This window comes from Synchiropus splendidus, chromosome 3 (assembly GCF_027744825.2).
Source record: "Synchiropus splendidus isolate RoL2022-P1 chromosome 3, RoL_Sspl_1.0, whole genome shotgun sequence".
NCBI classification, from domain to species: Eukaryota; Metazoa; Chordata; class Actinopteri; order Syngnathiformes; family Callionymidae; genus Synchiropus; species Synchiropus splendidus.
Window position 1 is genome coordinate 36,043,438 of NC_071336.1, and position 16,199 is coordinate 36,059,636.

Genomic DNA, 16,199 nt, shown 5'->3' on the forward strand with positions numbered 1-16,199 from the left:
GTATATATTCCTACAACGTCATCTGCAGACTGATCATCTCAGGTGCCACCACTGCTCTGGGGGGCTACTCCTCGCCGGCCCCGCCCTCCGGACCCTCCTGGCCGGAACTCCTCCATGAGCCGCTCTGAGGGCGGGACTCGGGCTCCTGCAGCTCCAGCAGGAGGCTCCGCCCCCTGACGGCATGCTCCAGCTGCCGGCGCTCCTGCTCCGACATGGTCCAGCGCGGCATGGCCAGGCGTGTGAGGGCCTGGAGCCGTGGCAGCGCGCACAGCAGCGCCGGCATCCAGGCGGAGCAGGAGGTGGAGCTCGCCGGCCGGAGGCTGAGGTCCAGGTCCTCCAGAGAGCTCAGACCCTCCGCGGCCGAGAACAGAGCCGACCAGCCGCCGCCGCTCCGCAAGCCGTTGTAGGACACGTCCAGCAGGCGCAGGGACGTCAGCAGGCCGCGCTTGCCGGCTGCACCTGCGGGGGGCAGCGGTCAGAGCGGGGCCCTGGGAGCCGGGGGTGGCGGCGTCACTCACCGAGGTGCAGCAGGTCTTCAGCGCTGAGGTCGCAGCTGCTGAGGAGGAGCTCCTGAAGGACGGCCGGCTGCAGGGCGTTCAGGAGCAGGGACAGGCGACCACCCACCACCTTGGACCACGAGAGGTCCACGCTGAGGAGGCCGGGCACGACCAGAGCTAACACACACACACACACACGCATCACTGAAGCTCAGCGCCGCCCCCCACACGCCCCCCACGCTGGCGTCTCACCGGCCGCAGCCACCGAGGCTTCGCTCAGGCGGCAGTTGTTGAGCGGCAGACGCCTCAGGCGGGTCAGCGGCAGCGCCGACACCAGCGCGTGGACGGCGTCTCCCACCGCCACGTTGGCCGACACGTCCAGCTCCGTCAGCCGCGGCAGGCAGGGGAGGACCTGGACTGGAGGTCAGAGGTCAGGAGCAGCCAGTGAGAGCAGCGGGTGAAGGCTCACCGAGGGCTCCCACGTCAGCGTGTGTGAGGCCACACAGGTGCAGGTCCAGGACCTCCAGCTGTGTCAGGTGGCTGAGGTGAAAGGTCAGGCGGTGCAGGTGCCCGGACACGCCCTTGTTGGCGGACAGGTCCAGCTCTCGGACCGAGGCCAGACAGCGCAGAGAAGAACCTGCGGGGGGAGCGGCGTCAGCTGAGCCAGCCGGCGGAAGCGCCCCGGCTGGACTCACCCAGGCGGTCCAAGCTTGACCCGCTCAGGCCGCAGGACCGCAGCCTCAGAGTGCCGACGGAGGCGGCGTGACTGAGTGACGCGGCCAGGCCGCCGAAGCCGTCGCCCTCCTGACCCAGTCGCCGGTTACCAGACACGTCCAGCAGCCGCAGACGAGGGAGGGACGGCAGCGCCTCACCTGAGGGGCGGAGCCAGCACCGTCAGTCTGCCGCGCCTGCGCTCGGCCGCACGCGCCACACTCACCCAGCGGCGCCGCGTCCGCCGCCGTCAGGCCACACGAGGCCAGGTGGAGCTCCTTCAAGGTGGGGTGCAGCTTGGCCAGCAGTCCCTGCAGAGCCCCGCCCACAGCGCCGTTCCAGGACAGGTCCAGCACCTCCAGCAGGGGGACGGAGCCCAGGGCCTCACCTGCGGAGGGAAGACGGTCAGTGCCACTCGGCCGCGCTCGCCTGTCGCGGCGACGCACCCAGGGCGCCGACGTCGTCCGCGTCCAGTCTGCAGCTGCACAGCCTCAGCGTCTTCAGCCGACCCACGTGGTGCAGGTGAGAGGTCAGCCCCGCGAGACCGCCGCCCACCAGCGGGTTCCAGGACAGGTCCAGCTCCTCCAGCAGGGGGAGCAGCTGCAGCAGGGCGGCTGCGGGGACAGGAGGCCGTGAGCGACACCGCGCGAGCGCCTGTGCGTGTGTGCGTGCGCGCGCACCCAGCTCCAGCAGCTCCGTGACGGTGACGTCGCAGTGAGAGAAACTCAGGCTTCTGCTGTCGGACTTCAGCCCCAGTTTCTGCAGGGCGACACTCACTCGGCCCCACCCGAGGTCCTGCGGCTCCTCTGGAGGCTCTGACACACACAGTCGCGCGCGCGCGCGCGGGCTTCGCGTCAGAACCGCGGCACATCTCCCCCCCCCAGCACCTCCGCACCTGAGCTCCTCGCCCGCTCCTCGCCGCTCCGCTCAGAGCTCCAGCTCAGGAAGCGTCCGAGCGGCCGTCTCTCTGGACCCGTCCGTTTCCGGCGGATTTGGTTCATGATGAGGTCCAGAGTGGAGCGTCTCTGACCTGCTGACCACAGTGTGACCAGGTCAACAGCGGCCGGCGCGTGACTAACCGAGCCTCTGCGGACCCAGTTCGCCTCATGCAGCGGTTCAGAGAGATCCGCGGAACTCGGGACGGACTCACCTGCGGACTCCATGTCGGGGAGAAAGTCAGCGACGAGGTTGCGGCCACCGGCTCGTCACATGACACGCTCACGTGACGGAGTGCTGGCCACCAACTCTCGCACTCGGAGGAAACTGGTCCGCCGCGACACCTCGGTGACGTCACGCCCCGTGCTCGTCAGGCGGATGACGCGGAAGTGCGAACACACCTTCGGTAAAGGTCAGGTCCTGCTGACGGGACGTCACAGACAGCAGAAGCGTTTGAAGCCTGGCCAGGACCCAGCTGGAGCTCTGAGCGGGAGGCACCAGGGGACCGACTCGGACAACTTGGCCGGTCCTCACAAGGTCTTCAGGGTTCAAACTTCCAAACAAGCGTGTGACTCCAGGTGAGCCCTGTGTTCAGAGGCCGGGGAAAGGGTGACGGCCAGGAGAGGTCCTCACAAGGACAACGAGACAGAGGAGTGTGTGTCCACCTCTCTTGCACGTCTGGTCTGTCCTCACGTGTGGGTTCAAATTCTTGACCAAACGCTGTCCTTGTGAGGACCTTATCCCAAAGCGGGCACCTGTTGGAGTCACTCTGTGTGGTGTGCAGTGTTCTGCGCTTCTCAGCGGCCGCAGGCGGCGCACGCGACGTGACATGCACGTGCACCTGCTGATGTCGGCAGTGTTATGGACGGCAGAGAAGCGGACTAGTTTGTTGACCGTGCTATTGCTATTTTTTGTTTGGAATACTATTTTGTGGTTACAAAGACAGACCTCAATAAACCCCGTCAAAAGGAACAGCTGTGGATCATTTCTGCATCGGAAGACACATCAACTCCAGGCTTGACTTCCATCATGAAGTGTGTTTGGAAAAGAATGGACCTCACAAGGTTCAGCCTCAATGTGAGGGTTCAAACTTCCAAACAAGCGTGTGACTCTGTGACTGGGTCCCAGTCTGGTCCAGGTGAGCCCTGTGTTCAGAGGCTGGGGAAAGGGCCAGGAGAGGTCCCCACAAGGACAGAGCAACACAGACGTCTGTGTGTGTGTGAGAGAGAGAGAGAGCAGACGAAGCTGCCGTTCAGCTTTTATTTGGCTCATCCGACTTGGAGGCTTGAGTTTGACCTCTGAGGTTGAAGGTTCAAGTCCAGACAGTCTCCTCACTTCTGCTCGTCAGGCAGTCATGTGACCTGGCCTTCACTGGGGAGGAGCAGCAGTGGGAGGACGTCACTTCCTGCTTGTGTTGGGGCGGTGGGTGGCGGGTCCTCAGTCGTCGTCCACGGTGGGCGTGATGGTCACGCCCCTCCTGATCTGGCCCCAGCCAATCAGACTGCGGAGAGGAGAGAAGAGGCGGGTGAGAGGGGGGCGGGGCGCTGAGGAGGGGGTGGGCGCGGCCTGCTCACCGCCAGTGCTTCTCCACACGTCGGCTCAGCGCGATCTTCTCGCCCACCTCGGTGCACACGGGGCTGGTCAGCACGATCTTGGCCAGGTCGGCCTTGACGGCACTGACGCGGCCGCCGGTGGACAGCGAGCCGATGTTGACCATCAGGACCTCGTTCTTGGACAGCTTCTGGACCTGCGGGGCCAGAGGGGCACGGCGTTGCTCAGCGGCTCCTCTCCACGGAGGCGTCGGCGGCTCACCTTGGCGGCCTTCTTGTCTCCCTCCGTGCGGACGCCCAGCAGCCTCCTCAGCAGGAAGTAGGAGATCTCCAGCTCCGTGAAGATCTCGGGCAGCGCCCCCACTGCACCCAGCACCTGGCCCACCATACGGTCCGCCCTGCAGAGGGTGGGGTCGATCTTGGTGCCCACACCTGCTCTCTCACACACACGCACGCACACACGGGTTAAACCAGCGCCGCCGCACCGCCCCGGGCCCAGCGCGTGCACGCACCAATGAGTCCACCGGGGGCAGCGTACTGCAGGTCGTTGTGTTCGGCGAAGAGCGAGACGATCTTGGAGAAGATGGGCTTGCACATCAGCTTCCCCTCCTGGTCCTTGGACACGATGCCGGGCCGGACCTCGATCTCCTGACCCACCTGCAGAAGCGCATCGGTGAGCGCCAGGCGGACCTCGCCGCTGTGACCACGCCAACTGACCTTCAGCACGCCCTTCAGGATGCTTCCTCCAGCCACGCCTCCTTTCAGGTCGTCCACCTCGCAGCCCGGCTTGTTGACGTCAAACGACCTGATGACTGTTGGGGGGAGGGGGGTGAGACACGCTCCCAGGCAGACAGAACTCGTGTGCGTGCTCTTGTGCTTCTGTCTTTGTGAGGACCGGTGTGAGTTTGTATCCAACAGGAGATCGAGCTGCCAGTTTGGCCGCTCCTGACTTGGCCAAGCCTCAGTTTGAGGGTTCACACAGCTGGGTGATTCTAACTGGGCTCCAGTCTGGTTCAGAGTCAAGGTTCACTTCAGCCGAGTGTTTGAGACGGTGAGGTTCAGGGGGAGAGGTCCTCACTAAGAAACACTAGCCTTGTGGGGCCCTCATGTCTTCTCAGTTTGAGGACAAAGACTTCAAACTAACTGGGTCTCAGTCTGGTTCAGGTGAGCCATGTGTTTACAGGCAGAGGTCCCCACAGGGACAGACTATGGACCGGTGTGTGTGTGTGTGTGTGTGTGTGTGTGTGTGTGTGTGTGTGGTTACCGATGAGCCGCGGCTCCGAGGTGAAGTCCCTGATAGGCACCGGGATCTTCTTGACGATGTACTCACACACCACCTCGATGTTGTACTTGAGCTGAGCAGAGATGGGGATGATGGGAGCTCCTTCAGCCACCGTGCCTACAGAGAGAGAGAGAGAGAGAGAGAGAGGGGGAGAGAGAGAGGGAGAGGGAGAGAGACAGAGACAGAGAGAGGGAGAGAGAGAGAGAGAGAGAAAGAGAGGAAGAGAGAGAGGGAGAGACAGAGAGAGAGAGAGAGAGAGAGAGAGAGAGAGAGAGAGAGAGAGAGAGAGAGAGAGAGAGAGAGAGAGAGAGAGAGAGAGAGAGAGAGAGAGAGAGAGAGAGAGAGAGAGAGAGAGAGAGAGAGAGAGAGAGAACGCAGGTCACGTGAGGCGCTCGCTCACTCACTCGCCCGCTGGGGGCGCGGCGCCTGCGTACCCTGCACGAAGGCCAGGATCTGCTCGTACTGCTCCTTGGCCTGGCTCTCCTTCACCAGGTCGATCTTGTTCTGCAGGATGAGGATGTGCTTCAGCTTCATGATCTCGATGGCCGCCAGATGCTCTGACGTCTGTGGCTGCGGGCAAGGTTCGTTCCCGGCTGAGGGGGGGTCAGAGGTCAGGGGTCAGGTGAGGAGGAGGCGGCGGCGGCGGCGCGGCGCTCTCACCGATCAGCAGCAGGGCGGCATCCATGACGGCGGCGCCGTTCAGCATGGTGGCCATCAGGATGTCGTGACCCGGGCAGTCCACGAAGGACACGTGTCTGAGGAGCAACGGGGGACGGGTCAGTGCCCAGCCGGTTCCTGGCCGGGCGGCGGGAGCTTACCGGACCAGCTTGAAGTTGCCTTTGGTCCCAGGCAGGTCTGTGGCGAACTCGTCCGGCGTGCTGCTGCCACACGAGCGGTAGCACTCGGGCCGCGGGCAGCTGGGGTCCTCCAGCTTGTAGATCTGGACACACAGCCATGGAAACTCATCGCCATCTGAGGTGTTTACGCCCGTGATCGAGGCTTGTTTTTGATTGAAAAACAGTATCTGCCGTATTTTGCATCCAGACCTCACAAGCAGCAGCAGGAGTCATGTGACCTGAGCCGCTCCCCAGCCGCAGGACCTGGTCTCCACCACTCACACGAGAGGCAGCAGTGACGGGCTCATGGACCAAGCAGCTGCATCTCCCTCAGGTGTTGTAACGGCCAGGTAACACAGGCCAGGCCTCGTTTCCACCAGGGACGAGCCACGCGGACCAGAAAAGTCATCAGGATAAATGTTGTCATTTCAGCGATCAGGATGAATCTATGTTCCTCCTCCTCCATGTGTCGGACACTACAGTCGCTCTGTTTGATGATCAGGAGTGGAGTTAGTCTCCAACACCATGGTCTGTTGACGTCTCAATAGAAGAGTGAACTCTGCAGTGCAGAGATGAGCAACTCAATGTTTCAGGTCTCTGGTAGAAGCCGCTGGTGTCTGACAGGCTGCTCTGCCAGCTTTATTGAGGGCTTCAATGGAGCCGTCTGTCTGTCTGTCTGTCTGTCTGCTGTGTCTCATGTCTCTGAACACTTGAACTATGGAGCAGTCTGGACACAGTTCCTGGATGCTGCTGAAGACACATGAGAAACCATCAGGTGAAGAAATGATCATGGAGTCAGAGTCTATTCTCCAGATCATGAACCAAACTGTCAGTCCTTTGTCTTGTGTGGTGTAAAACCTTCTACAATTCTCTCTCCTAAAATGCTTGTTTTCCATGGCCTTATTGAAGATGTCACTCAGACTTTGAGGCTTTAGAATTTGTTGATGGTCCCTAACTGATGGCGGCTCCTAGCATTAGCGCTGCCTGTGAGAGTGTGTCCTCCATCAGTGAAGCCTCATGGGGACGCGGAAGAGGACGCCACCGCCGCCAATATCCAAGTGTTGTCACCTTGGCAGCAGGAGAGCTGCATGTGTTGATGTGAACCAAGGCAGAGGAGCGGCGGGATATGGCGGACCATCAATTAGCGCACATCCCGAGTGTCCATCAACCTAGTTTCTGTCACCAGTTCCAGCGGCTGAATCTACTGCCCTTCCTCATCAGACACCATCTTCCATGAACATCACCAAACTACAGGCAGCGTCCAGTTGTTGAATAAACCCTGTTTCTGTTTGAGACTCACAGTGCACAACTGTCCATCATCATCATCATCATCATCATCATCATCATCATCATCATCATCATCACCTCGGCACCGCCTGGTCTCACGCACTTCAGTTGACGGGACCGCTCACTCGCTAGGCTCCTCCCAGCTTCACGTCTCACACTTGCCTCATGCCACCCCCCAAAAATCTGACAACCCCTCTGACATGACCCACACAGTTCAGGAGGTTCTGATCTGGACAGGATGAACCTGCTCCCACATGTCACTGGTGACCAGAGGACCACGTGGCTCCTGAGAGACTCAACCATGGGCATCAAGACTGGGGCTGAAAACAAACCTTTGAGGCGAGGGAAAAACCGAAGTCCAGAGCAGGTGAGTTGAGTTTTCAGGCAGCCACTAGCGCCCCCTACCTTTGCATTAGCATATCCCAGTTTGATTGTGATGTTTCTCTCCAGCTCGTTCTTAAAGCGGACAGTGTGCACGCCGGAGATGGCCTTCACCACGGTGGACTTGCCATGGGCCACGTGACCGATGGTGCCTGAGGAGGAACAGCTGGTCAGAAAACTCACACACACACACACACACACACACACACACACACACACACACACACACACACACACACACACACACACACACACACACACACACACACACCGATGTTGATGGTGGCCTGTCTGCTGATGATCTCTGGAGACAACGCCGTCAGCGTGGACACGTCCTGAAAACACAGGGCAACAAGGTGAAGAGCTTGCTGGTGCTCTGGTGACCAGGAGGAACAAAGAGGCAGAGGGCCCAGGAGCATCAGCGCCAGCTGAGCGGGTCGCCAGAGCAGGGTTGTGATGCGGGGTGGGGGTTCACTCACTCACTCACTCCCCAGGCCTAACAACATCACGCCAGCAGTTGCAGCCAACACCACATTGATGGAGCACACATACTGACTGTGGCCAGACCCAGGACCCAGTGGGAAGCCCGGTCCGAAGAGAGCAGAGCGCCGATCACTCTCAAACTGAATCGAACTCATGTGCAACAACGAACTCTGGGGTTCCGACGATAGCATTGATCACCACGGGAGCACGGTGGCGAGCGAACATGTGGCAAGTGAGAGGAGAGCCGGTGTGTGTGAGGGAGTGAGGCGGCAGCAGCGAGGCTCGCTGGCCCAGGCCCGCACTCATGTGCCGGTGCGGCCCGCCCCGATCACCAGGAACACACGCGCCTCCGAGCCTCTGCTGGCGGCACCGGACCTAAAACACGCCGCTGGTCTGTAAAAGCAGCCAAAGGAGGCTCTTACCAGCGAACTCAGGTCCTGTTTGGAGAGGTGAGGCTGCCCCAGCGTTGTGCCAGACTCGTCACCCGCCATCTTGAATGAAGAGGGAGGAGGGAGGTGTCCGCGGAGATGCCTGAACCTCTGACGCACTTCCCCCGCTTCACTCCACAACCTTCTCGCTTTTAAGCGGAGTTCACACCGCTGGTGTTCAAGGACCAGATTGTAATGTCCTTTCGCGCGACGAATGACTGCCGGCGTTTTTAGTGAGGCTGATGCAACCCAGGCTCGCTCACGATGACGTCATAAACACGCGCCCCTGCGACTCGGCCGTTCGTGCTCGTTCAGGTTCCACATCCGTCAGTAAAAGTCGACTCCCGGAAGCCGGGGATTTGCTCTCAAACATGGCTGTAAATCAACAGTTACAGTTTATTTGAATTTAAAAGCAAAATGTTCGCAGATGATTGAACATGTTGATGTCTGTTGATTTTAGCCTGTAGTCCTTGATTTGTATTTTGACTGAATTATGAAGTTTACGTTTACTAGTGTCTTTTCTATGCAGTCTGTATTACAATTGAGTTCAATTTTTGTTATGTTGTGTGCTTGTTTATTCGGCTTGCCTTGGAATCCATTTTAATTTCAAAGAAATCAGCTCACATCAGGTTGGTTTTCAACATGACTTTCGGCCCTATGACCCTTCTCCACGTGTCCTGACCTCCAGAACACTGCCTGCACAAAATATGATCTCAAACATTCAACAAATCAACCCCACGCAGTCTCAAAGTCGTGACCTGCCGTGATGAGAAAACACAGGAGAAGCATGGAGTCCGACTACACTTCATCAGCTCACTTGCGTGGAGGAGTATAATCCTGTACATCTCGTTGTGAACTGGAGTGAAGCAATGGGAGTTCAGTTTTGAGTGCACGTCCAGTCGGAGCATTGCGCCACCAGCGAAACGGCGTCAAAGAAGTGGACAAAGCTGCAAGTAAGTTAAATTGAATGAGTCCCGCACTTTTCAAGCATATCATGCTTTTTGACAAGTGAAATTAATGGCTGTTTTCCTCAAACCTTCTTGACATTTTAGTCATCAAATATTTTGTATTTGTATAGAACAGACTCTCATTCAAAGGGAATATTCAGAAATGTGAGTCATTTTCCTGCATTTACGAAAGAAATGTGTCATATCATCGCTATTGTTGTCGTAAACCCATTTTATTGCGTAATTCATGTACAGACTTTTGATGTTGTTGTGAACTTGAAAGCTTGCAGAGGTCTGTCAAAACCAACACGACAGAAGAGGATCATATCTATCACGCAGCATTTTTGAACCATCAGGGATGCTCTCAGTCAACAGTGTGAGATGAAGATGAGGGATGCGCCGACCAGTAATGAGCACCACAGCTCGGTGTGGGGACTGAGAACTGCTTCAGTAAGTCACATAAGTCGTGTTTCGAATGTGGACGTGGAACATACAGACAGAAGGCGCAAACTGCACCACTCTCCTCGAGCTGCATCTGGCAGGATGTCAACAGACGTGGAAACGGAGTCAAGTATCTGATATTCTGAGCAAGAGGTACAGAAACTCTCGCGAGGTGAGCGCTGGGATGTCACCTCGCCAGACAGAGACAGACAGAGGAGACGCGCACCGACACCAAAATAGAAAAACATCAACACAAAAATCGGACCAATGAGAGACGGGAGCACGGATCGGAAGTGACGTCAGTGCAGAAAATGGCGTCCGCAGATCCCGAGCGCTGCTCAGGAGCTTTCCGTATCTGAACCGGACCGGACTCGGCGGGTCTGCTTGCTGGGCCAGGACATGGCAGAGCACCGCTGCCCCCCGCGCTCTCGAACCGGGATTTGAACCCGCAACTTCATGTCCAAGGGCGCCGGGGCCGCCTGGTCGAAGCGGGGTTGTGGGGGACTCACGGAGCCGAGGTGAGTGGCACGGAGTTAGCGGCTAAGCTACAGCGCTGTCTCGGGCCGAGGTACCACCTACTCCTCGCGTCCACCAGAGCCGAACCTCGGCTGGGGGTCTGAACCCGTTTGGGTCAGCAGCGAGACGGGTCCGACCCGAGTTTCATTCGCTGAAGCCCGTGTCACCTCGTCTTCCGTCCGACCCCGCAGTGAAGTCTCGAGTGGAGCTGCAGGACGGTTCCAGCGACCTGGTGGTTTTGCTCCGTTCAGCGTGATCGTGCGTGACTGAACGTGAAAGCAGAGAGGTTGCGGTGGCGTCACGTGACCCGCAGTGGTCAGTAGATGGCTCCTGATGGGGGAAGCTGGTCCTGCTGCTGCTGCCGCCACTGAACAAAGATGGCGTGTGTTTGTGTCACGTGTTTGACGTTTCTCTCCCATCAGGAGCAGGGACGCACAGTCGCAGGAGATGCGCAGGTAGAACCCAGCCGTCGACCCCCGCCAGCATTCGTTCCGCCTCCACCAGGTACGATGAGGATGAAGGTGCTACGCTCCTGTTCTCGGGTGCCAGCTGGCTTCGACTCATGACTCTTGTTGTTGTCCAGGTGAAGGAAAGACTGCAGCGACTGGACAGCAGGGGCTCTGTCCTCTGATTGGCTCACACTCCCCCCTCTGACATGCCCGTGGCCAATCATAGGTGAGTGTGTGTCGTGAACAGCGGGTCCGGTCTGTCTGAGTCTGAGGGGACTCTCGGATTGGTGCCAGCACAGCAGGAGACGGTCTGCAGACCCATGGCGCCAAACTCTCCCGGCTCTGACGTGGGAACTGACTGGCAGAAAGCCATGAGAACCAAGTGAAGAGTCCTGGCTGCGTGTGGAGGAGTGAGGCTGCCGCGCTGACACCCCGTCCCCTCCCCTCCAGGTGCGTTATGTCGGCGGCGGACGTGGAGGTGTACCTGTCGCAGGTGCATGACGGGAGCGTGTCGGCGGGCTTCCGAGCGCTGTACGAGGAGCGCCTGCTGCTGGACGTCACGCTGATGATCGAGGAGCATCACTTCCAGGTGCGTGCCCCGCTCTGCCCCCCGCCGCCGCCACCGTGGGAGTCGGACCCTCACGCGCCTGCCCTCTGCTTCCAGGCTCACAAGGCGCTGCTGGCCACGCAGAGCGACTACTTCCGGGTCATGTTCACGGCCGACATGCGGGAGAGGGACCAGGACAAGATCCACATGAAGGGCCTGACGGCGGCGGGCTTTGGCCACATCCTCCGCTTCATGTACTACGGCTCGCTGGAGCTCAGCATGCCCACCGTCCAGGAGATCCTGCAGGTGGCGCTGCTCTCCGGGCCGGCCCCGCCCAGCCGCCCGCCGCCATAACCGCCTCTCCCGTCTGTCCCGGCTCAGGCGGCCATGTACGTGCAGCTGACAGAGGCGGTGGAGTTCTGCTGTTCCTTCCTGCTGGCCAAGATCTGCCTGGAGAACTGCGCCGAGGTGATGCGGCTGCTGGAGGACTTCAGCGTGGGCGTGGAGGGCGTGCAGGAGCAGCTGGATGGCTTCCTGCTGGACAACTTTGTTCCGCTGATGGGCCGCCCCGACTTCCTGTCCTACCTCAGCCTGGAGAGACTGCAGGTGAGTGAGGCCGAGCCCAGCCGCAACCCTGCCGCCACCCCGCCGTGACCCCCCTCTCGCCGCAGGCCTACCTGAGCAGCGACGCGCTGAGCCGCTACCCGGAGATCGAGCTGTACGAAGCCGTGCAGTCGTGGCTGCGGCACGACCGCCGGCGCTGGCGCCACACCGACGCCGTGGTCCAGTCGCTGCGCTTCTGCCTGATGACGCCCTCCAACATCTTCGAGAAGGTGAGTGCCGCCGCAGACCCGCGGCTAGCCGTGGCTTCACGTCCTCCTGCCGCAGGTGAAGACCTCGGAGTTCTACCGCTACTCGCGGCAGCTGCGGGCGGAGGTGGACCAGGCACTGGGCTACTTCCACGACGTCAACCAGCAGCCTCTGGTGGAGAGCCGGGCCAACCGCATCCGCTCCGTCCGGCCGCAGACCGCCGTCTTCAGAGGCATGATCGGACACAGCATGGTGAACAGCAAGATCCTGCTGCTGCAGCGGCCCAAGGTGAGAGCTGCGCCGCAGATTTCGCCAGTCCCTCGCCCTCAACACTGGCGCTCGCTTGTGAGCGCCCTCCGCTGTCAGAGGAAGAGACAGCGCTTGGTGCGTTGGATGGAGGCTCGGAGAGGGCGGAGCCAACATGTGCCTGCATGCTAGCCCACTCGCTAACAAGACGCTCACGAGTGGACCCTGCAGGTCGCTGGTGTGTGACCCGAGGAGAATGAGTCGTCCTGGTTCCTCACGGGTCCGTGTCCTGGGAGCCGGCTCGGCGTGGAGATGGACGTCGAGCGTTTTGAGCCCAGGGTGAGAAGTGGGCGGTGTCAGATCTGAGCCGGGTGCTGTCTCTCTGTGGCAGGTGTGGTGGGAGCTGGAGGGGCCGCAGGTGCCGCTCAGACCCGACTGCCTCGCCATCGTCAACAACTTTGCCTTCCTGCTGGGCGGCGAGGAGCTGGGCCCCGACGGCGAGTTCCACGCCTCCTCCAAGGTCTACCGCTATGACCCGCGGCAGAACTCCTGGCTGCGCATGGCCGACATGTCGGTGCCCAGGTCTGACCTCTGACCCCCGCCCTGGGCGACCTTTTGTTGACCTGCCTCTGCTTCCAGGTCGGAGTTTGCCGTCGGCGTCATCGGCAAGTTCATCTACGCGGTGGCCGGCCGCACGCGGGACGAGACCTTCTACTCCACTGAGCGCTACGACATCACCGAGGACCGCTGGGAGTTCGTGGACCCGTATCCCGTCAACAAGTACGGGCACGAGGGCACCGTGCTGAGCGGCAAGCTCTACATCACCGGCGGCATCACGTCCTCCTCCACCTCCAAGCAGGTGTGCGTGTTCGACCCCGGGCGGGAGGCCGGCTGCGGGGGGGCGTCGGATGCTCACAGGACACGCGGCGGCCGTGGCACGCTGCTGCCCGGCACGCACGCCAGCTGCTGGGAGAACAAGTCCAAAATGAACTACGCGCGCTGCTTCCACAAGATGATCTCCCACAACGGGAAGCTGTACGTGTTCGGCGGCGTGTGCGTCATCCTGCGGGCGTCCTTCGAGTCGCAGGGCTGCCCCTCCACCGAGGTCTACGACCCCGACACGGACGAGTGGACCATCCTGGCCTCCATGCCCATCGGCCGCAGCGGCCACGGCGTGGCGGTGCTGGACCGGCAGATCATGGTCCTGGGTGGCCTGTGCTACAACGGCCACTACAGTGACTCCATCCTGACCTTTGACCCCGAGGAGAACAAGTGGAAGGAGGACGAGTATCCCAGGATGCCTTGCAAACTGGATGGGCTGCAGGTGTGCAGCCTGCACTTCCCCGAGTACGTGCTGGAGCACGTGCGGCGCTGCAGCTGAGGTCGGAACCGACCCGCCTGAAGAACCTGAGGCAGGCCAGGGAGGGCGCTGTGACACTTTTTTCAGAATTAGCTTTCTAAGAAACGTCCAGAAAATGTCGGGGGCCCACACTGGAACACGCCGGCGTCCCGGGTCCACGCGTGCAGACCCTCGCCACAAAGAGCTGGCTCTTTGTGTTCCGGTCTCCGGGGTCTCGGTGATGTCACGACTGGTTGGTCTTCAAAATGTGGCGTTGGCGCTGTTGAGTAAGTTAATAATTAAAATCTTGAAAAACCAGAAGCGGCTCCACTGATCGGGCCAGTGTCTCGTCCTCTCTGCTCCCGGCGACCGAAGCGACGGCGGCTTGCTCCAGGTTCGGACGACAGAAGTGACGCCGCATCAGGTTCACTTCATCATTCATCCCCCGGACCCTCCAGGCCTCCTGGACGCCTCGTGCCTAGAGCTTGTCCCAGGCAAGGCGCCCCCGTCGGGCACCGGAAGCTCTGTGGCGCTGCTCTGGAGCAAGTAAGTCACGTGCTCATCTGTTGCGACGTCTGCGCGAGTGAGCGAACCAGACAGCGTCTGGGAGATGACGTCATGACCGGGGCAAGTCGCCGCTTCGCTCCAGTTGAAACTCGACGAAAACACGTTCTGACGTCTGGTGTTGTCATTTACGAACGACGCGCCAATTTCGCGGCTGCTTGCGTCAACGCGCCCACAAGTTTAGTGTTCAGTTCTGCGCATGCGTACTCATGTCTATTCCCTCCCGGACGCCGTACAAAGCGACTGCGATCAACAATGTCGTTGATAAAGCTGGTAACGTCTGTTTTTGTTGCTGCTTCACTGCGAAGCGTGTAACGCTGTCGTAGACGGGTCCCGTCGTCATGGGTCAATCGTACTTGTTTCTTTTCGGTGGCGATGCTCGCTAACAGCTAGCAGCAGCTAACGGCTCACGTCAGATCAGCGCGTCACTTGCTGACGTTCTGGTGGTTACTGTAGACACGTCTGTTCTCCACGATCGGTTTTACTGTCGCGATATGAGCGGAAGATCCAGTGGAGTGGGTCATATTGGAAAATCACCTGGCGACGTCATGACTCTGTTGCTCTGCCACCAGGTGTCGCTGTGCGCCGCAGCCCCGGCGGTGACGTCTCTGCTGAGCTCAGCTGTTCTGGCGGAGGAGGAGAAGAAGAGGAGGAGGTCAACCATCAGCATCGACGAGGTCTGCACCGCTGCAGTGGTCAGTGGCCACCTCAGGCCCATGAGACTTAAGGTCATGTGACTCGTCTCCAGCTCCCGTCTCTGTACACCAGTCCGGAGGCGGAGTCCCGGCGCGTGGAGCCCGAACGGTCGGCGATGGAGCAGAACGTGGCGGCGGCCAGGAAGTGGGCGGAGCCGTACACGCGACAGTGTGAGGTGGGGGTCATGTGACCCGCTAGAGCGAGCAGGATTCGTGACTCTGACTCGTCTGTTGCTCAGGTCGCCGCTCACTTCCTGAAGGAGAAGCTGGAGGTGAGTCACATGATCTGTCCCGCCATCATCACCGTGGTTCTGATGCCTGATCGCCGCTGCAGCACGTGTACGGACGAGTGGAGCCCCCCGCCACCGTCGCCGTGGCAACAGCCACAGGTGAGAGACGGAGCCGGACCCCACGCGGTCCTGCTCCCGCCCGGGTGGACGGGGTCCTGTGTCACACTCCTGCGCCGTTTCAGATGTGTACAACTTCCTGAGTGAGCCGCCCCCTGACCTTTACCCCAGTGTGACCGTGGTGGGCTTCTCTGGGCTGCTGGGACTTTACCTGGCCAAAGGTAAAGAGGCGCCACCTGAGGTCACACCTGAGTGCGTCTGCGACAATGATTGACAGCTCCTCAGGTCAAAGCGGGTCCTCTCTGTCTGCTGTGTGTGTTTCCAGGCTCCAGGGTGAAGAGGCTGCTGTTTCCTGTGAGTCTGATGCTGCTCAGCGCCTCCGTCTTCTATCCTCAACCAGCTGCTGCCGTGCTGAAGGCAAGTGCCCCGCCCAGCCACACCAGTCGCGGCTACTGAGGCCTCGCTTCTGCTCCACAGAGCGGCGCGGACGCCGTGGTGAGCCGGGCTCGGCAGGGTCGTGTCGCCGTGGAGACGCTGTGGAAGGAGTCTCCGGCGGCGAAGAAGAAGGTGAGACTGTCGTCCTGAGGCCGCGCGCGAGACCCGACTGACCCGGATGCTGGTCCACAGTCGGAGAAGGAGCGACCCGCCTGACCCGGGCCGACGCCCTGCCGTCGTGACTTCCTGCCACAATTCCACAGCAACCCGCCTGCTCCTCCTGAGGACTTCCAAGATGAGCCGCAATAAAATTGCACTTTGGGACCAAAGCAGAGTTCGTACCTGTGTGTGTACTCTGCCTCTCAGCCAGGCGGCTGGTTCCTCACTGGGGTAGAGAGCAGGTCACCGGCGACGCTTCTCCCCCACTGACCCCTGACCTACATGTCGACATCAAAGAGCTGGACCCTTCACC

At 60.3% G+C, this 16,199-nt stretch overlaps 4 protein-coding genes across 4 annotated transcripts; 2 read left to right on the plus strand and 2 right to left on the minus strand.

The window, feature by feature from the left end:
- Positions 1-64: 64 nt before the first annotated feature.
- On the minus strand, positions 65-2,486 carry lrrc31 (leucine rich repeat containing 31). Its single transcript, XM_053860124.1, has 10 exons — positions 2,359-2,486; positions 2,096-2,238; positions 1,889-2,021; positions 1,655-1,822; positions 1,435-1,596; positions 1,193-1,369; positions 967-1,134; positions 750-914; positions 519-674; positions 65-459 (listed from the first exon to the last, which is right to left on the minus strand). The coding sequence occupies exons 1-10, from the start codon at positions 2,369-2,371 to the stop codon at positions 65-67; spliced, it is 1,680 nt and encodes a 559-aa protein (XP_053716099.1). The 5' UTR covers positions 2,372-2,486.
- Positions 2,487-3,366: 880 nt separating this feature from the next.
- Positions 3,367-8,661, minus strand: eif2s3 (eukaryotic translation initiation factor 2, subunit 3 gamma). Its single transcript, XM_053858749.1, has 12 exons — positions 8,386-8,661; positions 7,752-7,815; positions 7,505-7,632; positions 5,795-5,916; positions 5,637-5,731; positions 5,411-5,569; positions 4,959-5,093; positions 4,412-4,506; positions 4,207-4,351; positions 3,957-4,126; positions 3,719-3,891; positions 3,367-3,645 (listed from the first exon to the last, which is right to left on the minus strand). The coding sequence occupies exons 1-12, from the start codon at positions 8,452-8,454 to the stop codon at positions 3,582-3,584; spliced, it is 1,419 nt and encodes a 472-aa protein (XP_053714724.1). The 5' UTR covers positions 8,455-8,661; the 3' UTR covers positions 3,367-3,581.
- A 1,407-nt stretch (positions 8,662-10,068) lies between these two features.
- klhl15 (kelch-like family member 15) lies at positions 10,069-14,019 on the plus strand. Its single transcript, XM_053858731.1, has 10 exons — positions 10,069-10,297; positions 10,718-10,799; positions 10,879-10,970; positions 11,195-11,333; positions 11,409-11,597; positions 11,673-11,897; positions 11,963-12,124; positions 12,180-12,389; positions 12,739-12,929; positions 12,987-14,019. The coding sequence occupies exons 3-10, from the start codon at positions 10,951-10,953 to the stop codon at positions 13,726-13,728; spliced, it is 1,878 nt and encodes a 625-aa protein (XP_053714706.1). The 5' UTR covers positions 10,069-10,297; positions 10,718-10,799; positions 10,879-10,950; the 3' UTR covers positions 13,729-14,019.
- Positions 14,020-14,361: 342 nt separating this feature from the next.
- On the plus strand, positions 14,362-16,175 carry LOC128755383 (MICOS complex subunit MIC26-like). The gene is made up of 9 exons (XM_053858767.1): positions 14,362-14,523; positions 14,823-14,927; positions 14,999-15,121; positions 15,185-15,217; positions 15,280-15,334; positions 15,418-15,513; positions 15,618-15,709; positions 15,770-15,859; positions 15,920-16,175. Exons 1-9 carry the CDS (start codon positions 14,506-14,508, stop codon positions 15,941-15,943), a joined length of 636 nt encoding a protein of 211 aa, XP_053714742.1. The 5' UTR covers positions 14,362-14,505; the 3' UTR covers positions 15,944-16,175.
- Positions 16,176-16,199: the final 24 nt, after the last annotated feature.